The sequence below is a fragment of the Carassius carassius genome, chromosome 2 (assembly GCF_963082965.1).
Source record: "Carassius carassius chromosome 2, fCarCar2.1, whole genome shotgun sequence".
NCBI classification, from domain to species: domain Eukaryota; kingdom Metazoa; phylum Chordata; class Actinopteri; order Cypriniformes; family Cyprinidae; genus Carassius; species Carassius carassius.
The window spans coordinates 3,272,082-3,295,662 of NC_081756.1; the positions used below are offsets into that span (position 1 = coordinate 3,272,082).

Below are 23,581 nucleotides of genomic sequence, written 5' to 3' on the forward strand. Positions count from 1 at the left end.
GATGTAAGGGCTGTGCAAAAAAAACGAATGCGATTTTCATGCGCATCTCATTAGTAAAAATGCTCCTGTGATTATAAGTACATCTCCAGCACATGCTCCTGCCAAATTGCTTCTCAAAACTAGCCCAATCATGTTTCCAGGAGGGCAGCGTGTTGTCAGCTGCTGTCGAATCACAACACAGGAACCACTGGCACAATCAGAACTCGTTACGTATTTCTGAAGGAGGGACTTTATAGAACAAGGAAGTCATCAGCCCTTTTTTATGACAGTGTAAAACAGCGGTATACAGATAGTTGAATTGTGTGAAAAATACTGTTTTTTTACATGCGAAACATGAACACATGTTATATTGCACACTGTAAACACAATCAAAGCTTCAAAAAAGCGCGAAAAACGGGACCTTTAAACATTAGGAGGTATCTTGTAAACGTTGGCGTGCTGAATGGATTTCTTGTTTCATTAAATGGATCATCTAGAGATGTCGTCGAAAGCGTTCACATACGGACAGCGATTTGCAGCAACAAAGCAGCTTGACTTCATTTCATCTCAATGAGAGTCCGAACTTGCTGAAAATCACCATTCCACTTTATGCAAATGAGCAGCGACAACCAATGGGAGTGCAGAGATCTGACACCAAAAGTGACTCTGAGTTGACTGCTAGATGTTTCCGCTGGCGTCGAGCAGCTGTTCTCTGATGGAGCTGAGCTCCGCTAAACCTTCGTGCAGCTGTTTGGCCAGACTCTGCACTTCGGTCGTCACCTCCTTCTTGCAGCCCTTCTTCACCTCTTTCAAGTCTTTGGTGAAGTACTTGTCTATTCCTTTCTGCAGACTGGCTAACTTGGCCAGCATGTGGTGAATGAGTTCTTCCGCTCGTTCTACCGGGTCGCTAGCTAAGCTAATGGTCTGGAGTGCGCGTCGCACCTCCCAGTCACCGGTGTAGTAGTTGTTTCGTCGCAGCAGCGGATGAGAGCGCAATCGACAAAGACCTTCTATGACGAATCGCAAACAGTGCTGCATTTCCATCAGCTGGGCCTCGTAGTCCATGATGATTAGTTCAATCTTCTTACGGTCCTGCATTAAAACATGAGAGACCGCGACATTTCAAATATCAGAAAATATTTAAAGTATGTAATGTTATATAATGAGAAATACACTTGTGGCAGCATTCGTTCATTTTTGTTGGCGTTAGTTATAAAAAAAGCTCATAATTAGTTCATTTGAGGTCTATTAAATATGTATATATATATATATATACACACACACCGTATTTTTCGGACTATAAGTCACACCTGAGTATAAGTCGCATCAGTCCAAAAATACGTCATGAGGAGAAAAAAAAAAAACATTTAAGTCGCACCGGACTATAAGTCGCATTTATTTAGACCCAAGAACCAAGAGAAAACATTACCCTCTGCAGCCGAGAGAGGGCACTATGTGCTGCTTAGTGTAGACTACAGGAGCACGGAGCCGCATGTCTGGCAGCATAGAGCGCCCTCTCGTGGCTGTAGACGGTAATGTTTTCTGTAAGTTCATTTCTCTTGGTTCATGTCAAATTAATTTTGATAAATAAGTCACACCTGACTATAAGTCGCATGACCAGCCAAACTATGAAAAAAAGTGCGACTTATAGTCCGGAAAATACGGACTATATATATATAATATATATATATATATATATATACGGAATAATATAAACCTTTTAGATTTTTAGAATTTATTCGCTTAGAATTAGCTGGAGTAATAAATGTACTAGATTCATTGTTAGTTCATGTTTACTAATGTTAGCAAATATAAACTTATTGTAAAGTTAGCATTCACATTACATAATATTTACATTTACTCCACATGGTTTCGACTCCCTGGTAATGCATGAACTAATAAAGTGCTTTTATTTGATAAAAAGCATAATGTACATGTAAATGTATTTATTAACTATGAAACTGTAGTTGCATCTGTTAACTACAGTTACACAATAAAAGCTATAATAAAATGGGTATCAGATTTGCTGAAGTGTTACAATGCAATGTTTTTGAAAATCAAAAATCCAATTATTTATATTTGCAAGGCTTGGTATGAAGATTAGTTGATTACATTTTTTCGAGGAACTGGCATAATTAATTCTGTCTAAATAAATGGCGAAAAAAGAAAATGGTTGACCTTGAAAATGTAAACATGACCTTCAGCGCTGGACATACGTACGTGCATGTTGTTGATGGTGTCTGAGAGGGAGGCGGAGGCGGCCGTGATGCCCCCCGCTGTAGCCACGCCCACTCCGATGGCCGTGATGATGATGGACGCTCCGAACGTGACGGGGATCAGAGCCAGCCCCACGATGGCCGCGACTCCCCCCACAGCGGTGGTTGTTCCTCCCGTGATGTTGGCGATTTTAGCGTTGTGGTGGAAGTTGCTGAGTTCGTCGGCGATGCTGTATAAGATCAGCACGTGCTGGTAGAGCAGCTCGGCACGCTCCATGAAGAGCTTCAGATACATGCGGATGCCGTGGTGGACCTTATCAGCGACCACTTTAAACAATCTGACACAGAGACACAGAGAACGGTTAAAACAAACAAAAAACAGGATTCATGATTGAATTCTGAATGATTCTTAAAAGATGATGACAAAACCAAACCAACCTAACTCAATCTCACTTAATTTGTATTATTATCATTATTAGTTTTCCAGAAAAAATGTTTGTTTACTTCAAGTAAATGTATCTTCATTTAAGAATGTAAAATGTAAAAAGATACATTTATTTAAGATGCAAAATGACTAAATGACTATTTTTTTGGGGGGGTTTGGGGGGGGGGGGGGGGTGGTAAATTGACCAAAATAAAGTTTATGCTTAAAACAAGAGCAAATATCTACCAATGAGTTCGGAATATTTTATATATATATATGTGTGTGTGTATATATATGTGTGTGTGTATATATATGTGTGTATATATAGATATGTATCTACATACACACACACATACATAATTTTTTGTTGTTGTTTTTTTGCTAATTTTAAGCATAAACGTACTTTATTTCTGTACATGTCTGTGGGCATCAAATTTGCTGCTATTTTCAATGCAATGTTTTTGAAAATCAGAAATCGAATTATTTTGTAAAAAATAAAGAATTCATGAATAAATGAGAAAATTAAAAAACAAACTTAAGAATGAACAATGTTTTAGAGTTTTTGCTTGAAACAAGAAGAAATAGCTGCTAATTGGGTCAGAAACATAATCTTGTTTTGCCTTTTTTTGATCCCAATGCCACCCCAACCCTTATACAAGAAAATACATAAAAAATAAAAATGAGTTCTTACATGGTCTCTTCTTCTTTAGTGCTGATGGCCTCATCAGGAGGTACTTGATCCCAAGCTGAAAACACACAGACTGAATGTTAAAGGAGTCGGATCTGATGTGTGTGAGGTGAACGAATGAATGAATGAATGAACTCACACTCCACTGTGTTCCACCACTCCATCAGACTGTCAGTGTCCTGCCAACAAAACACACACTGATCGATCAAGATCACATCAGCTTCAGTCCAGGGATACAGGCTACACAAGTACCTGTATGAACAGAATCTAGAGACATAATGAAGTAAACATGACAAGGAACGAGGACTTACCCCTTCATCATCCTTTTCCTCCCGCTTCTGTTCTTCCTCTTGAACTTTCAGTCGTCTTATGTCCATCTGAGCCGACAGCCACTCAGCCTGGAAGATTTTCAAGAAATTAAAACCTTTACTCTTTAAGGTTTATAATGTTAGAAACGATTTCGATTTCAAATAAATGCTGTTCTTCTGAACTTTCTGTTCATCTGTGAATCCTGAAAAATCAAATGTATCACGGTTTCCACAGAAATAAATGAAGCAGCACAACTGTGTTCAACACTGATAAAAATCAGAAATGTTTCTTGAGCAGTAAATCATCATATTATTCTGATTTCTGAAGATCATGTGACACTGAAGACTGGAGGAATGATGCTGAAAATACAGCGGAGCATCACAGAAATAAATTACACTTTAACACAGATTCACACAGAACACAGCTGGTAAAATTGTAATAATATTTCACAATTTTTACTGGTAGTGTATAAATAAAACTGTGCAAAAATGAACATTAAATCTACCTTAGCAGCATCAGACAGGTGCAAATCTCCAGACGCGGCTCCTGGAGGCTCCAGAAAGTCTTCAGAAAACTCCTTTATGTCTTTAGTCTGAGAGAAGCATGTGAAGTGATCAGAAGATGAAGACGTAGTGAAAGAGTGGATTCAGAGGAACACAGCGTTACCTTTGACCCTCTGCGGTGCGCCTCAGTCTCTGTGTGTTTCTGTGGTTTATTGTCCTGTGTGAGAGGATAATCAGTGTTAAAGTGTCTGTGTGAACGGCATCAGACGCATGACGATGAAATGATAAAGATACCGCCGTATATTCCTCCGCCAGCTCCACGTCTCCTGCTTTAAACAGATCTGCACCCTTTTGAGGGAGCTCGCCGTCTTCAGAGCTCTGGAGATATCAGACATCAACAGTTTCATCCAAATCTGAAAGATGAACAAGTGAGCTCGGAGGAAAGTCAGTCTCTCACCTTTGAGTCTTGATGCGACTGAAGAGGAGGCTTCTTCATCTGCAAAACAGTTGGAAACCAGTTAAACTCCCTCAGCTGCGTCTGTGGCATAAATTTACCACATTAAAAATGATTATTATCATTAAAACAATGTACAGTAAAACACTTACAGTAGAAGTACATCAGGCCAGACAGTTACAGAATATATTATATATTAGTATTATTTTATTATTGAGTTCAGTCCTTTCAAATTTCACTTTTAATTTGTAATTATTTGTGAAACGTACTTGGAATCTCTGAGTGAAAAATGTTTTTACACTATTATTTTTTTTTCCTCTGCAGACAGTAAACAATAAATATGATACACACAATTTGAAAACAACAAACAAACTAAGTAAATAAATGCGGAAAGAAAATTGTTTTTGCACTTTTTTTCAGTGCAGACAGTAAACATTAAACACAATATTTGGGAATTAAAGAAACAAAACCTAACGGGAAATAAAATAATTGAAAAAGAAAAAGATTCAAAAATAAAATTAAAACATAAATAATCGTGAGGAAGTGAGAAGACAGGTTTGTTCACCTCTGAATCTCTGCTCTGCTTGATCTCAGCTTCTTCAAAACTCTAGAAAACACCAATATCAGAGAAATAACTTAAAAAAAAACTACTAATAAAATAACTAAATTACTAAATAACAACAAAATCACTCAAATTAAAAATTTAAATACAATTTTTTAGATATAATGAACTCAAAATATTAGCATAAACTATTATAGAAAAAAACGAATATAAATAATAAATAACAATAAAACAAAAACAAAATGACTAAAACTTTAACATTTTAGATATTAAAAATATTAATCAAATATTTCAAAGTATATTAATGATAATAAAATAACGGAAGACATCTCAGCTCTGAGTTCGATGCTTTACCTTCAGATGCAGGGGAGGGAATGTAAACCTTGGCGATTTCTTCTGTACAAAAAAGTGGAGTGAAAAAAAAACAGGTTAAAAATGCAATAAAGTCTCGGCGATCACAAGAGCTTTCTGAAATCTCACCTGATGTTTCTTGCTGGCGTCTGACGGTGTGAAGAGAGCCGAGGCTCTACAGACGTCTGCCTCCAGATCTGCCTGAATAAACCAAAACCCTCTGCATCAGAAACCTTCGGGTGTCTGAATCGCGTTTATTGGCAGAATGTTAATAATTAGTGCTGCTCCTCACCTTTGAATCCCACGCTGGACTCGTAAAGCCATTAGAATGTGAACTCTGGGAAAAAAAACAAAACAAAACAGGAGTAACATAAGCAATAATGTGAGCAGAAGTGAGCAGAACATCAGATTGTCTGGGAATAAACCATCTGGTTGGGTGAGTAACTGCGTCCAGCTTCAGATCTCAGGAACGTGTCTCTCTTCTGAAAACAGAAATATTAGAGATGTGAGTGAACAGACAGAGATCCTGAACCCGTGCACTCGTGTAGACGTATGCTCTACCTTGAACTCGTAACCGAACTCTCCCTTCAGGTCATCGAAGCCCTCGTCGTCCTGAAAGCACAGGTTTAATGGTGTTCAGACATAAGAGTGAAGGCAGAGTTTCATCAGTGTTCATGTGACTCAGACAGACCTTGAGATGAGGATGAGGAGTGAATCCACAAGCTCCCTTCAGCTCAGCGTCATCACCGTCCTGTCAAACAGATCCAGTGTAAATACACATCTGATGCTGGCAGGAGATGTGCTTTATATCACAAAACATTCATTCATTCAGTCATGACACTGAAAACAGCAAAACCGTCTGATTTAATACATCCTCAACATCTGCTTCTCGGCTTGCTGTGTGACCCAACTTCTGAAAGCAGCGTTATTATCTAATAGAGGTTGTACCTTCAGATGTGGTGTTTCCTCCTGGGTTGGGTTATTAGCCTTGTCATGCTGTGAGCAGACACAGAAGAGTGTGTTCACACCAGAGAAGTGCTCAAACTAAAGAAGCAGAGAGACGTCAGCACTCACCCTGGACAGACCGATGACAAACCCTCTGCGTGGAACAAACTTAACTCGCACTTTCTTTTTCAATTTCTGCGAAACATATTATAATATTACTGAGCGTGAATGACAGGTGAATATAAAAGGCAAACAGGAGGATCAGGATCTCTACCTGTCCATCAGTCTCCTCTGCGCTGGACTCTTCATCATCCAGATGTGTGTCGATCTCTGGGGTCTACAACAGAAACCACCGTGTTACTCAGAGGCTTGGGTTTCAGCTGAACTCACTTCAAGTCAGAACTGAATCCACTGCTTTGATTGAGTCAGTGTTTCTTCAGTCGGCAAACACAGCGAGGTCCACACACACCGTCCACACACACCTACAAACACAGCTCAGAAACTTGCCAATCTTTTGCATTTCTTCTCTGAATTTCTCTTATAATGTATTTATTTTCCCCTGTTTTTAAAGTTTGCATTCATACTCATAGATTCACAGATTCAGCTCCTGTAAGCAAGATTTATTAATTTCATTTCATTATTTTAATATCAGGTTCATCTCCTGAAGAACTTTTTTTTATCCCCAGATTCATCTCCTGTAAGTCAGATATATTATTTAATTTAAATTAATTTAATTGTGCTCTCTTTTCATTTGATTTTGTTTTTTCGATTCCAGATCTCCTGTAGAGCTATTTGTTTTTCAGATTAATATCCTATAGACCAAATGTAATGTAATGTAATGTAAACTCCCTGTATGTTTACTTTGATTTGTTTGGTATGAATGTTTTGATTTTGAAATCAGATTTTGATGTCCAGATAAACACTGATCAATCTCAGTAACTCTAAAGAAATCAGCAGAGCAGTTATACTTTCATAGTTTTTATAAATATCATTTATTTTTATATCTTCTGTTTTTTTTATTTTAGTAAGCAAGTTTTAGTAATATTTTGTCTGTTTATATATATATATATATATCGATCGTATTTTTTGGACTATAAGTCGCACTGGACTATAAGTCGCATTTATTTAGAACCAAGAGACAACATTACAATCTCCAGCCGCGAGAGGGCGCTCTATGTCTTCAGTGTAGACTACAGGAGCACTGAGCAGCATAGAGCGCCCTCTGGTGGCTGTAGACGGTAATGTTTTATCTTGGTTCATTTCTCTTAGTTCATGTCAAATTCATTTTGATAAATAAGTCGCACCTGACTATAAGTCGCAGGACCAGCCAAACAATGAATATATATATTCATATGAATATATATATATTATTTATTTATTTATTTTTAAAGATTAAAAAAATGTGGATCAAACCGTGTAATACTTAGCCAAAAGCTTTGACTAATTTTAAACATGCAAACACAGAATATATTACCTTTGATGATCGGTGTGGCACAGTAGGCATGAATTTATGTGACTGCTTCTGTAACAAAAATTAATAAATAATTATAATTAATTTTAGAGAGCAGACACAAAGTTCAAATCACAGCACACATTAACAGCAAAGTGAAATATCGTGTGTTTGTACCGGTTTGCAGTCCACATCTTCTGCTTTCTTCTCTCTCAAAGCGTTGAGATCAGCGTGCTTCCATGAGGATGTTAAATCATCCTAATATGACAATTAAATATAGTCAGTTCATATGTTGCTCATCTCTAACATCAGTAAAATGATTACTGAAATTAACAAACCTTATAGTGTGGAGCTTCATCAGATTTCACCTGAAGATGTAAATGAATATCATAATCATGAACAATATCAAATGTTAAAGTTGGCTTGACTAAATAACGACACATGAATTACTGGCAGATAGTATTCCCATCAGCCATTAAATATACAATATGTGCTGTAGAACAAAATGTCAAAGGATCTTTCAGTATTTTCAGTACTTTTATTGACATTTAAAAATCTCACGTCTTTTTCACGTCTTTGAGAGATGTACTGTGGTTTACTGTGGTAATTATCTATCTGAAGTAATGTATTGCATTTTAAATACCAGAAAAGATCAATGAAAGTGTTTAATCCAGCACTTTTAGAAAATTACAGACCCATTCTTCCGTTCACTGCAAAGACACTTGGGCGAGTTGTGTTCAACCAGCTCTCTATGTTCCTTGTACAGAACAACCTCCTGGACAGCAACCAATCTGGCTTCAAAAGTGGCCACTCAACTGAGACTGCCCTGCTCTCGGTTACTGAAGCCCTGCGACTGGCAATAGCAGCTTCAAAATCCTCAGTACTCATCTTACTGGACCTTTCTGATGCTTTTGACACCGTTAATCACCAGATTCTCCTGTCCACCCTCAGAAAGATGGGCATCTCTGGAACTGCACTCCTGTGGGTTAAGTCCTACCTCTCTGACAGATCCTTCAGTGTGTCTTGGAGGGGTGATGTTTTTAAGTCACAACACCTTGCTACTGGGGTTCCTCAAGGCTCAGTACTTGGACCACTTCTCTTCTCCATCTACATGACGTCATTATGATCTGTCATTCAGAAGAATGGCTTTTCTTATCACTGCTACGCTGATGACACCCAACTCTACCTCTCATTTCAACCAGATGACCCAACGGTAGCTGCTCGCATTTCAGCCTGTCTGAGTGACATCTCTAGCTGGATGAATGACCATCACCTTCTGCTCAACCTTACTTAAACAGAACTGCTGGTGGTTCCAGCTAACCCATCGTTTCATCACAACTTCTCTATACAGCTGGGCTCATCAACCATAACTCCTTCCAGGACAACCAGAAACCTCGGAGTTTTGATGGATCATCAGTTAAGCTTCACAGACCACATTGCTACAACGACCTGGTCCTGCAGATTTGTCTTATACAACATTAGGAAGATTAGAACCTTCCTGTCATACCAAGCCACCCAACTTCTTATCCAAGCTCTGGTTCTCTCCAGACTTGACTATTGTAATGCTCTCCTGGCGGGCCTTACAGCATGTACAATCAAGCCTCTACAACTGATCAAGAATGCAGCAGTGAGAGTGGTCTTGAACGAGCTGAAAAAGCTCTCTTCATCAGGTTACACTGGCTACTAGTAGCAGCTCGCATCAAATTCAAGGCACTGTTGTTTGCCTACAAGATGACCACTGGCACGGCACCAACATACCTAGACTCATTAGGTCAGACTTATGCACCCTCCAGAAGCTTGCGTTCTGCAAGTCAATCTCAAATCAAGCAGCTTAGTCTTTGCCCATTTTCAAAAAACTTCTAAAGCCATTTTTTGACAATATATAAACTAGCTACTGTCTGTGCTAGACTAAATGAGACTTGTCACAGCACTTGTATACTGTTGTTGTTCTCTAGTTCATCTGATTACTTCTATTGTTCACCTCATTTGTAAGTTGCTTTGGATTAAAGCATCTGCTAAATGATTACATGTAAATGAAAATATTGACAGGCTTATTATAATAACAGGGTTCGTACAATGAAATTTAAGGACTTTCAACGACTTTTGAAGCACCACTTTTTTTGGTTTTCAAACAATATCTTATCTTTCAAATTCTAAAAAAAGATTAATAGACAAATAAAAACATACAAATAAAATAAAATGGCAAAAATAAAATGAAGCACATGCAAAGTAGGCTTTGCAATGATGTCAACTTTAAATATTGGGAACATTAACAAATGCCTAACATTTGTCAGGACTCCAGTAAAGGTTACGCAGTTACACCAGTAGATGGCAGTGAGGGAATGACTTTAAAAGTGAAATATAGCAGCAAGTGAGCACATGCATTTACAGTAACCCTCTGACAGGCTAGTTTGAAGGTGTTTCACAATTAAAGGGTTAATCCAAACCATCAAGTTTAAAGTTTCATCAAGTTTCAGTTATTTAGGAGTTGTCAGTGGTTCATAAGATCATTAAGAAAGTTTAAGTAAATGATTAATAAACTATTTAAATATACATTTATAAAACTTATTATTTAGACATGTGATAACAGTTGTTCAGTTTGTTAATAACTGCTTTATTGATACATATTCCAACTGTAATTCATGATTTAGTCAGGTTATAGATTATTTAGTATTTGCCAGACATCTATTTTTGTGAGCTCATCTAAAGTGAGGACTATTTATAACTTGCAAAGCATTTACAAAGGAGAATTAAAGGATCAGTTATATTCCAAACAGAAAAGTTAAACACAACACAGATTTTATTTTTTAATTGCAAATAATGAAACTGTACTTCTGTATCAATCGCTCTGTGTTGTGACTCTGACTAAACACACACACACACAAATACACACATTCACCAACCCCCTGACTAAACACACACACACACACACACACATTCACCAACCCCCGTGACTAAACAGACACACACACACACACACACACACACACATTCACCTGCCCCCCTCACTAAACTCACACACACACACACACGCACACATTCACCAACCCCCCTGACTAAACAAACACACACAAACATTTTGGACATATTATTCCAAAAATTCGTATTCAAATCAAAATAGCCAACTTCCTGTTGGTCATAGCTATTGACTGTAAATTAGAAAGTTGTCCATCTTGATAAGATCAATTTATGTACCGAGTTTGGTGTCTGTAGCTAAAACGAACCCCCCCACTTTTGACAAAAGGTGGCGCTATAGAGTGCCTCCCCCATGCCCTTTTATTAGCTTTTGCCAGTGTCATTAATATTAATATGTGTTTTGAGTTTTATGAAATTCAAAGCATGTTATCCGCCTCAAAATCACCGTAAAACTATTCCAGTTTGACATGTTGCCATGGCAACAATATTTTAGATATTAATATCCCCACAACAGATTTACATCGGCCGTGTTTTGACATTATTCTGATGAAGTTTGAAGCAAATTGAGTAAAAATAAGATGCTGAATTAAAAGCATTTTGAAAATGACACACTTCCTGCTGCCAGTTGGTGGCGCTATAACTTTGACTCCTAATAGTCACATATATGCGATCGGGATCATACAACAAACAAACTGATGAAGTTGAATTAAAATCAGGTAGTGTATGTTGATGTTATTAAACACTTCCTGTTTCTCCTTTCTTGGCCTAATTTCAACGCCTCGCCACGAGCAAACCTTTCGAGATATCAAAAATCCTGGCAATTTTTCATCCCCAGTGTCTTGAGATCATGTTGACCGAGTTTGGTGGCAATTGGCTAAAAAACCTATGACAAGTATATCAAATACCAGAGCATGCACTTTTTACATAACTCTAAATAGCTGACTTCCTGTTGGGCGGAGCCTATGACATGCAATACGAAAGTTGTCCGGCACAATGAGATCTATAAGTGTACTGAGATTCATATGAATATGTGCAAGTATGTGTGTGCTATACATCAACATTTCTGACTGTGTTCCAGGGGGCGCTGTAGAGCCCCTGTGCCACGCCCGGGTCCCAGCCTCTATGGGCTCCTAATGGCCACAGATTCTAAGGTGTGTGCAAATTTTCAAGAGTTTTTGAGCATGTTAAGGACCCCAAAAGCCCCCAAAACGTAGACGAAAAATACAAATACTAAACCCTAAATAGCCAACTTCCTGTTGGGCGGAGCCTATGACATGCAGGACGAAAGTTGATGAGATCTATAAGTGTACCGAGTTACATATGTCTACGTGCAAGTATGTATGATATATGTGTATCACTAGTGTATCAGTCTCTGCCTGGCCTTAATGGCCGCAGGTTCCAAGGCTTGAGCCCTAATTAGTACTCGTTCTAAAATGAAGTAAGCTTTCTAAACGAGCAAATTCTTTGAACAACCCTGACATGCAGGGCAGATTCAGATTCAAAGATCTAAACACTGCAGCGCTGAAATCCCTTTAACCAGCGAAAGAGCATTGATTCTTTTCCCACAAGAATATGTGATTGAACAATACTTAGCATTGACTTCCAGAGAAACAAGCTCTAAACTTCAGTATATTTCTATAGTTTCTCATGGGGTAATTTTCAACATTTACAGGGGTTAGTCTGATTTTATTTTGCGGTCTGAATCCCAAAATGTCAGTATTTTTCTCCCGCACCACTCAGAATTTTATGAAGTAAATATTGTTTTAATCTTTTATTGTTTTTTCTCCAAATAAAAATAAAATACAAACTGATATTGATCCATACGGATCATCTTTTACCTTAGAGCCTCTGCGGTGTGTAATAATCTTGGGTTTTGATGGTTTCTTCTATAAGAGAAAAAAACAATCGGGTATGAAATACATAAATCTGAAACTATAATGATTCAGAAATAACGAGCTTCATACCGATTTATACTCAGAAGGTTCATTCTGCTCTTCTTCTTCATCTTGAGCGAAAAACTCCTCCGTGCTGTTAATGAGCTTTAACACAACACAGAAATCATCACAGAAAGAATCAATATGATCTGCAGATCTACAAAACAAAGACTGAGACTCCTCTTATGATCTGAGTTCTTATGATCATATGTGAAGAAATTCACCTTTGAGTGTCGATTCAGTGAGTTTGTGTTCGTCTCGGAGCTCTTCACTTCATCTCCACTTTTATCCTGAAAACACAGACTTTGAGTTTTTTTGCGTGTCATTTCTTTAATGGTATTATAATTTTCCCCCCAGGTTAACATGTAAAAAAACGAAGTTCGACTCTATCCAGCGTTTAAAAGTGTACGGCACAACGTCCATGTCCATATAAAGGAATTTTCCATACTGATTTTTCACCGTTGTTTTACATTTATTTTTAATTAGGCATCGTAAACCTATTTCAAGCACAGCATAAAAATATAAACCAGGTGATTGCAACTTTTTATTGAACAATTTTCCTTTTCCTTTTCTTTTTCTTCTTTTTTTCCTTAATTTCATATTATAAACCTTGTAATATAAATCTGTAATTGTGACTTTCTCGTTTCCTGCAATTCTGACTTTATTTATTGTAAGTAATAAACAGGGTTCTTAGAATCACGATTTGAAAAGTGTTTCAACATTTTGAATTTAGCAGCCTTTTGTCTCCGGGTTAAAGAGGATTGTAATATAAATGAATAAACATTAAAATAAAATAGCTTTACAGGAGATGAACCTGAAAATCAAATAAAAAATTAATAAATAAAACAAAACCCTCACCCTGGATAAATTAAATTAAAATTAAATAGCTGGAAAATATTGCACTGTATATAATACATTATACATTATAACATAAATAATATAGAAATGACAATAAATACATCATATATAAAATTATTATAAATGATCAAAACATAATATACTACACTTGTTTTATTTTAATACAATAATTTATAAATATTTCTTTAAAAAAAAAAATATATATATATATATATTTATAATAAATTATATTTATTTTTAAATTATTACAATTGTTGTGCTTGTATGATGACTGTAGCTGTAATTGAGTTTATTTCTCGCAAGTTTTTTCTTTTCTTTCCAGAATTGTTAGATATAAAGCCACTATGTGGCAGAAATACGTTTTCATCCATTCTGTTGTGTTTAAGGGTTGAAGGAATTGTTCTTAAACTTAACAGATAATGTCCTGACAGACGATTACCAGCCTCTGTTAACAGATTTTTTTTTTACAGATTGTTCTGATTTGATTAGATTTTTGTTATGTAGTGTCGTGACCTTTGAGCTCCTCCTGATGAGCAGCGAGTGTCTCAGTCTCGTCCCCAGACTCTGAAAGATCAGCACAAACACAGGTGAGCAGGACGAGCACACGCTCAGAGAGTCACGCTGAGATGACAGCTTCACATCTTACCTGCCTCCCGCTCTTCTTGGGACGCTCCTCTGCTGGAATCTGAAACAACAGTGTTGTGACAGAGCTGTGATACCGTGACTGATGCCTGCTCGTGTTCTGGCCCGCTGCCAGGACACATCTATGTGTTTGCTCATGTATTCAGAGGATTTCACAACCAACAAAAGACTCAAGAAAACACAGACTACGTGAATTAATCGAGACTGTGCCCAGGATACATGTGTGAGGTTTATTATCGCCTGCAGAGATGGATATTATTTTAAGTATTTTTTTTATTTATTTTACATGCTTTATTCATTTATTCTGGTTTAATGATGTGGGTCTCCGTTTGAGAAGTTTTGAACCACATCAGTGATATTTTAGTCTTATTTACATACTAATATATTTTTTATTGACATTTTATATATTGCATTCTATTTTTTTTATATTTTCAGCTTACAGTTTACCATCGGTTTTCAAATTTACATTTTAGTTTTTCCATCAAATGATTTATTTAATAAACTGCTTCCCCCCCACCCCCCCACCCCCCAGTTTTTATTTGCCTTTTTTTCTTTCATTTTCTTTCAGGGTTATTATCAATAAACTTAAATGATAAATTTGTTACTTGAATTAGAATAAACATTATATTAACTATAATTGTATATTAAAATGTTGACTATAATACTAAACTGGTGATAATAAAGTAAAACATTTTTATTTATTTCCAGTTGTTAAGTTTAGTGCTTTAACTTTACCAAAACAAACATGAGAAATGTTGCCTTGGAATAAGCGGTTCACCCAATACTTGAGTAAGAGTTCCTTCAGATTTATTTGAGTTTGTCTTCCCGCTGATCTACATTCAGGATCTGGAGGAAGGACTCACCCGAACAGAGTCTCTCCGAAGCGTGAGCCTGCCAGCCTGCAACAGACAGAGAGAGAGAGAGAGAGAGAGAGAGTCTCAGTGTGTTTGAGCATCTCGACTATAACTCTACTGTAGTTCAGATGATGATGACTCACTGGTTTCCAGTCTGGAGACAGTTCTGGACTGTTTTCAGGCCAGTCCTCCACACAATTCTCCTGTAAATCATGGTTGAAGTATGTAGGTGTATGTGTTTTATAAATCATGCACAACAATGAAATATGAATACATAAAAAAATAAGTCTGAAATATGAAAACGTAATATGAAGAAAATGCATATATGTTTGTCCTTGCTACATGAAGGTCTAGTTAAAACCTGCCCCGGAGACTATTCAACAAGCTTTGCTTTGCTTTTTTAAATTTAATTTAATTTAATTTAATTTAATTTAATTTAATTTAATTTAATTTAATTTAATTTAATTTAATTTAATTTTATTTTATTTTATTTTATTTTTTTAATATTATTATTTTCGTAAAAATAAATATATATTTTATTTACAGATTTGTCAAATTATGCAAAATGAATACAAATTCTAAGGAAACAAATGTTTATAAATATTTTATAAAAAATAAACCTTATTATTTTTTAATAAAATAAATAAAAAAATGTTTCTATTACATTATTTATATATAATTTTATTGTATTTTTTTTAATCAATTCTATATTTTAATAAATGTGTTATTTACATAATTGTCAAATTATAGAAAATGTATAAAAAAAAAAAAAAATTAAGGAAACCGAATGTTTCTAACATTATTTTTATTTAATTAAAATGTATTAATAAACATAAATATTGGTATGAATTATAGTATATAATTTAGTTTATTTATTTTTAATTAATCAATGAAACATTATTTTATAATTTATTTAAAGAATTGTCAAATTATGCAGAATGTAAACAAATTCTAAGGAAATTTTAATATTTTTATATAAATATAATGTATTATTTAAAAATTAATTAAACAAATACATATTTGAATTAAATGTATATTTTATTTATTTTTTTATATATTATTGTTTTTGTTTATTGTATAATTTCTTTCCCCCCAAAACAACTAAAACATGTAAATTTGAGATTGTAAAATGCTGACTGAGGGGAACATGACAATCACAGTAAAACGCAGCACACACACCTGACCGATGAGAAGAACGTCCTCATACACCAGCGGATCTCTCTCCAGCACAGCCGGCGTGATCTGACAGATCATCACAGAGAACATCGCTCAGGCATCAACACACACACCTCACGTGATAACAGACACCAGATAACAACAGAGCGAGGGAAAGATGATTCCTAATTCTACGTCTAGATGTTTTTCTGCATTTCTGTGCTGCATGTCATGTCATGGATCTGATCTGAAGAACGAGTGGCAGCACAAAACTGAAGATTACCATCAGACGATAACATGAGCTTGAGCTCCTCTCCCGCAGAAACAGAGAGCTACAGTACCTGAGAGAGAGCAGGGGGCTGAAGCAGGCGCCTCGGGGCTTTACTGCGGGGAGCAGCTCTGGGCGGACGCCTCGTGAACATCTAAAGAAGAACAGAGTCCACAGTCAGATCAGACGTCTAATAACGCCCCGAACACCTGAGGATCTTCTGAACATCTTCTAGATCTACAACAGCAGCCAAAGGGGTCCGACCAGCAAGACGTTTACTGTTTTTTAAAAGAACTCAGTTCATTTGATCTAAAATACAGCAAAAACGGTAATATTGTGGAATATTTATACTACGTAAAACATCTGTTTTCTGTGCGAAAGTGTAATTTATTTCTTTATTTCAGTATCATTCCTCCAGTCTTCAGCGTCACATGATCTTCAGAAATCAGAATAATATCGAGAAACATTTCTGATTAATATCAGTATTATTGCTATTTAAAACATTTTTTTTTTTGTCAGGGTTCTTTAATAAATAGAAAGATCCAAAGATCAGCATTTATCTGAGATAAAAAGGTTTTTTTTTTTAACATAATATACTATATCATTTTAAAGCTTGTAGTCAGAAGAGGAAATTAATACTTCTATTTTGCAAGGGTGATTTAAATTGATGATAAACACATTTATAAAGTCGCAAAAGATTTCCATTTCAGATAAACTCTCTATTCTTCAAATAAAACTCTACTCACCTGTTTTCAACATAATAATAAAAAATGTTTCTTGAGCATAGTAGAGAAATGATGCTGCAAAATTCACAGAAATTTTAAAAATATATTCAAATAGAATTATAGTTCTTTTAAACAGTCAAATATTTCACAATGTTACTGCTTTTGCTGTTTTTCTGATCAAATAAACGTGGAGCAGAAAAGACTTTAAAAATCTGACTGTAAGTGTATTTCCGGTTGAAACTCGTTTCTAGAAAGCATTTTATTGGTCAAATATATAATCAATATTTTGGATTGGAAGAGGAAAACTGTATATTTTACATGAATATATCTGAGTTATTATAGTTAACTAAAACTATATAATAACAATAAACGATAAGTGAGATAAAGGTTTTATTTATTTCAGCTAGTTGCCAAAGCAAACATTTCTCATCTTCATTTAGTTAGTCTTGAAGCACTAAACTAAAAAATTAAAAAACACCTTTAGAGGCATATTTAAATAATGGTAATAATGATTTGAATGACAGTAACACAGAATAAAAGTTGTATTATTTTAACTAAAACAATAGTAAAAATAAATCTATAAAATAATAGGGTTAATTGAGTACAATTTTATCCTAGTCATCTCAATGTTAAAAATTAAAAATTATACCTAAATTCACCCTAATGGTTTCTCAAATATACTAAAATAAGACTGATCTGAGCATAAAAGCTTTTAGAGTCCCGCTAGAATCCAGATGGGCTGAAAATGAACAGATATTGACAAGAAGCCACAAAACTCTGATGTTATACTCGTCTGTTTCTCACCAGATCTCTATTTGAGATGCTTGTGGAAGATGATGCTAAAGCTGGTGTCTTCTGAAGGGCTCCGTCTGGCAAAGCACCACGAGACGCTCCAGCCTCATCCTGACGGGAGAACAGCAGATCCTCAGCGCTCTTCTGAGAGGAACCAACTTCAGTCTGAGGGGCAAACAGAGGATCCAACGCCTGGATGTCAGAGACTTCCCATCCTGCGCTGGACGAGGATGTCTTGAAGATATCGCTGGTGTTAGAAACGAACGGCGAGGAGGACACTGAAGGAGCCTTGAGGAACCCGTCCGCTTTAGTGGAGGCTTCTTGATAAACGCTGGATGCTTCAGATGATGAAGCTGGGAAGGTCTTCCCTCTGGAGAGGATGTATTCCAGGAGGGGATCGCTCTGATTGGACGCAGGCCAGGATTCTGCGTTCTGAATGGACGCAGGCCAGGATTCTGCGTTCTGATTGGACGCAGGCCAGGATTCTGCGTTCTGATTGGACGCAGGCCAGGATTCTGCGTTCTGATTGGACGCAGGCCAGAATTCTGCGTTCTGATTGGACGCAGGCCAGAATTCTGCGTTCTGATTGGACCCAGGACAGGATTCTGCGTTCTGATTGGACGCAGGCCAGGATTCTGCGTTCTGATTGGACGCAGGCCAGGATTCTGCGTTCTGATTGGACGCAGGCCAGGATTCTGCGTTCTGATTGGACGCAGGCCAGAATTCTGCGTTCTGATTGGACCCAGGACAGGATTCTGCGTTCTGATTGGACGCAGGCCAGGATTCTGCGTTCTGATTGGACGCAGGCCAGGATTCTGCGTTCTGATTGGACGCAGGCCAGGATTCTGCGTTCTGATTGGACGCAGGCCAGGATTCTGCGTTCTGATTGGATGCAGGCCAGGATTCTGCGTTCTGATTGGACGCAGGCCAGGATTCTGCGTTCTGATTGGACGCAGGCCAGGATTCTGCGTTCTGATTGACATCAGTGTCTCCCTTCTCTTTGAAAGGCTGGAAAATGTCTATTTCTTCACTCCGTGTGCCTTCCGCTGTGTCGTCTTTATAAAAATCAGGCGGAGGAAACAAAACCCAGTCTGGAGCTGGAAAAGGATCATCTGAAAACTCAGCCGTCTGATGAATGCGGCTGCTTTTGGTTAAACTCGTCGTGTTTGGTAACACACTGTTCTCCGTTTTCACATCATAGTCCTGCAAACACAAGCAGATTGACCAGAGCGGGTAAAGATCTCAGTGCTGTGTGAGCGTCGACTGACTTGCTGACAGATCTGAAATTAAACTGAACTGTTAGCTGCAATGTAAAGCTTCATCCGGTTTTATTTCCAGCTCACCTGATCAGAATGATTTTCTCTGACTGTGTCGACAGCATCTCGATCTGATGGACTCTGAGAGTCAAAGTATTTTATTAAAAGAACAACGTTTTTTAAAACTGATATCTTCTGTAACATTATAAACGTCTGTACTGTCACTTTTGATCAAGTGAATGCATCTTTTATTACTAAAAGTATTAATTTGTTACAGTGTTTCTGGTCATTAATGCATACCTGTGGGTTTGAACAGAAAGGGTTCCAGGAGACGCTGCTGATGCCATTCTAGCACAGAGCAGATCAAGATTAAAGAGTTTAGACTGGATCAAAAGAGCAAAGACACATACACAGGTTCCTCTTTCTACATTTTAGTGATTATTTCTATATCATGTCTTTCTTTCTTGCATCTACAACCCTCCAGTGTTATGTTCTGTAATGATCCTCATCTAAAGAAGGGAAGCTGGACAGGCTTGATATTCAGTTAGAGTGAAGTTACTTCTTATGAAATTAATAAGAATCACATCATCCAGATCGAGTTAATCAGAGCCTCACCTCCATAATCAGACCTGAGACACCAAACAGTGAATCTCCATCCTGTGAAAAACACATACGGTTAAATAATGGCCAGAACGATTTTTTTGCACTTTATCTATTCACATTTCAATTGCAATGCTATTAAGGCCATTTATTTCTCTGCTTGGCCAGCATTTACATGAAAAAAGGAACAGGTTTTAATGATTTTTATAGAAGGGTTTGTTCTAGTGTTGTCAATAGACACGGTACTTCGGTACCAAGTCGGTACTAAAAAATTTTAAATGTGACGTGACGGTACCAGGTTTCTTTAAGTACCGGTAGTACCGAGGTCCCGTTCAAACCCGGTTCAGCGCTATGATTTCCGTGAAGCAAAAACGAGGACGGAATCTCAAAATCCAGTCATGAAAATGAAACTTACATTTTAATATGGACAGTCATAGAATTTGTCAAAGTCAGCATAAATTAATCAAATCAAATCTCCAGATGGACCAGTATCTGTAAATGTTAAGCCGCAAATGTTGTTTGAAATATGAATCCGTGTTCTGCGCGTCTCGTGCGGGTTTGTTTACTACATAGACTGAAGCGCATGACGCTTGCATTAATTTCAGCATCTGAGCTTCAGAGTTCTCTCTCCATCAAGCGATCTTTTCAGTTTCTCACACATGCAAAAGAGAGAGAGAGCGAGAGTCTTCCCACGCTGAATCGACACGCTATATGTAAACTATTTTTTATTGTCTTTTCCTGTAATGGAGTTCATTTAGAATTATTCATATTCATTTTTGAACAAGCAGAAGACAGACCGGTTTCTCCGGTAGTGGGCGGAGCTAATGCACAAATGGCAATTTCATTGGCTGGCGCTGATCTCTTACCGTCCCTGTTTTGATTTCAGCAAATCAGTTTGACCGAACGCAGACAACGTGATTAATATTCATGAACCCAGCAGCTCATCAATTCATAGTGCATTGGATATACATTAGTATGATAGTAGAATTAGTAGTAGTATTATCTTTTAATAATAATTAATATGAATAATAATTAATATGATCTATTACTATTGTTTTTACAGAAACCATCAATGACCAAAAATATCTTAAGCATCACCACCAGTTTTAAGTTCAGTTAAAATGACAAATATGCATTCATTAGGCCTAAAAGTTAATTTTTACATAAAGGCATTGTGCTAGAAATATTACTATTATTTAGTAAAATGTATGTGATACTGCTACTACTGTTGAAAATATTTATAAAACTTTATTTTTTAAAGGAATAAATCACATTATTTCTTACATGTTTTAATTTTAATAGAAAATCACCTTTATTTACCAGAAATAAAATGTTTAAATTTCATAAATTAAAAGACAAATTAAATTTGGGTGAAACTTGTTTACTGTTTTTCATAATTATATAACTTGTAGAAAAACTTTAAACACAATTGTAAATAAGTATAAAGAATGGCATTGGTTTTATTTTTAGGGCTAAAAAGTTTTTTTTTTTAATTAGCATATTTTTGTGTTTTGCTTTGGTACCGAAATTGGTACAGAGAACCGTGGATTTTCACTGGTATCGGTACCGAATACTGAAATTTTGGTACCGTGACATCATTCAGCCTGATTATAGATATGTAGAGATGCATCGATCCGGTCGGTATCGGCTCAGATGCTGCCATTTTTTGTGTTTGTGCCAAATCTGATATTGTGCGTATACTGTACTATTCTGTGTTATTGTTGAGTCCCACGAAAGGCACACAAACATTACATCTCAAGTTCACTTCAACTCTTCTCTCTTCTGCAGCTGTCTGTCATCCTCCATTCAGCAATCAAACTGTGTTTAAACAGATTTAATACAATACGCATCAATATTTCTTCCCTTTGCACTAGTGATGTCAGGTTCACAAATGAATCGCTTGATTAAACCGGTTCTTCTTAGTGAACCGGTTGAACCAGTTCACCAAATAGGACTGAATCGTTTGAACCGGTTCGCGTCTCCAGAAAGCATTAATCCACAAATTATTTATTTTTTAACATGGCCAATACTCTCTGAGTCAAAATAAACCAATATCTCTGAGAAATTAATTTACTGAAACAGTAGTATTATAATACTTTTCTGCGCAATCAAAGAGTATTAATAGTCTTTGTTGTTCTGTCCTGTCTGTCACATGTTGATGCCTTTATTACTGTGCTACACATTTAGAGGAAACATCTATTAAATTTCTACATAGATGTATATACTTGTTTTTTTTTTCTTGAATGTATTTTACAACAATACAAAGAGCAATGTGTAACGTTTTACCAGATTTGAGACTTATTCCCTTTTATTTGTAAATAAAATATTTCACAAGATTTTATAAAATGATTGTGCACTAGAATCTAGAGTATATTTTGCTGCTGAATAATTCACAAACCTAGTTTATAATAGTATTTTTGTCATAGATTATGATTATATATATATTTTATTTCTTATTTTTCATTCAAATTAAGTTGTGTAAAAGTAGTAGATTTAGATTAACACAAAAGAGTGCTGATCAGGGCAACACAGAGAAGTAGAAAAATTATACATTGATTTAAAAAAAACTGCTGGTATCAGATTGTATCGGTATCGGCATATCGGCAATTTTCAGTATCGGATCAGTTCATTGCATCCCTATATTGTATTCCTAAAACACCACTATACAATGCATTTGAAAGCAGTCAGTGAAGTGGCGAGTGATCTCTATAGTTCAATCTGTGTTACTCTATTCATCTAGGAGGGTTAGGGTGGTGTCTGGACTTTAAATGGTGCTTATCACTTGCTCATCAAAGGTTGCAAAAGCAGTCGTATTTCAGCAATGCGAGCATGACGCCGCATAGAAAGTCAAAAAGCGTGAAGTCACCGATGACACACACAAGCCCACACATGTGCACGAGACACCATAGATGATGTGTAGCTACATTTAGCCTCGATAAAGTCTGATAATTATTTTAATGGCACTCGAGCGCGTGAAAAAAAAATACTCAGATGCATTAGTTAATATTGTAAAGAAACTTCGTTTTCTGTGAAGTTGCTTTGCAACGATTCGTATCGTGTAAAGCAAGCTTGAATTGAATCATTAAACAGCATCAACCCAGTATTGACACCGTCTTCAGCATCTGCAGCAGTATCAGCTAATATTGAAGTTGTGAATAAAAGAAACGCGCGCGGTTGTTCTGTTCAGCAGTAGCCTAACACTTTATTGCGCAGCTCACTATTTAATTAATTATCGCCTGTTTGAAGCATATGAAATAAATCAAACTTACCATTTCGGCTGTGGAGTTCCCAGAGAGGCTTACAGGAAACGTGTGGAAGAAATAAAGCACTCACCAATCTTGTTATTTCAAAGAAATAAAAAGGTCGCTAAATAAGCGCATCGAGCCGTCTGCAGTCGCGCAGCAGTAACAGTGTAACAGTGCGTCTCGATCGCGCCTCTTTCAACACTCTCTCGAGCCAAACTATGTGAACCTACCTGTCCTGTCGAGCTCAGGTGCGTCACGTGTCATCCTGACAGACTCAATTAAACCCGACCCCGACATTAAATTCTCCATAAAGATTTCAACTAATGCAACAGCTCGCGTATTAAAGAGACCTGGGGCCCGTTCCTCGTTCCTCACTAACTCACTCATCTGGATGTGATTGTTGGCTTGATCCTGGATCGGTTGGTTGGTTCTTCGAAGCTCATCCCGGAGCTGCT

The 23,581-nt window shown here is 36.7% G+C and overlaps 2 protein-coding genes and 1 long non-coding RNA gene across 3 annotated transcripts; all 3 read right to left on the reverse strand.

Moving 5' to 3' along the window:
* Window positions 1–441: 441 nt before the first annotated feature.
* On the reverse strand, window positions 442–5,176 carry LOC132099908 (apolipoprotein L6-like). The gene is made up of 10 exons (XM_059505786.1): window positions 5,139–5,176; window positions 4,577–4,615; window positions 4,414–4,497; window positions 4,273–4,336; window positions 4,122–4,147; window positions 3,619–3,705; window positions 3,447–3,486; window positions 3,311–3,365; window positions 2,200–2,533; window positions 442–1,071 (listed from the first exon to the last, which is right to left on the reverse strand). Exons 2-10 carry the CDS (start codon window positions 4,613–4,615, stop codon window positions 658–660), a joined length of 1,143 nt encoding a protein of 380 aa, XP_059361769.1. The 5' UTR covers window positions 5,139–5,176; the 3' UTR covers window positions 442–657.
* A 699-nt stretch (window positions 5,177–5,875) lies between these two features.
* Window positions 5,876–16,351, reverse strand: LOC132095922 (uncharacterized). The gene is made up of 17 exons (XM_059501015.1): window positions 16,265–16,351; window positions 15,229–15,288; window positions 15,095–15,130; window positions 14,236–14,274; window positions 14,103–14,153; window positions 12,956–13,021; window positions 12,762–12,836; window positions 12,636–12,683; window positions 8,220–8,249; window positions 8,059–8,139; window positions 7,906–7,953; window positions 6,706–6,768; window positions 6,561–6,626; window positions 6,435–6,482; window positions 6,178–6,237; window positions 6,048–6,098; window positions 5,876–5,965 (listed from the first exon to the last, which is right to left on the reverse strand). The coding sequence occupies exons 1-17, from the start codon at window positions 16,349–16,351 to the stop codon at window positions 5,891–5,893; spliced, it is 984 nt and encodes a 327-aa protein (XP_059356998.1). The 3' UTR covers window positions 5,876–5,890.
* A 3,230-nt stretch (window positions 16,352–19,581) lies between these two features.
* Window positions 19,582–23,303, reverse strand: LOC132100210 (uncharacterized). The gene is made up of 3 exons (XR_009423097.1): window positions 23,151–23,303; window positions 19,897–19,938; window positions 19,582–19,629 (listed from the first exon to the last, which is right to left on the reverse strand). It is a non-coding gene; the product is annotated as an uncharacterized LOC132100210 (long non-coding RNA).
* Window positions 23,304–23,581: the final 278 nt, after the last annotated feature.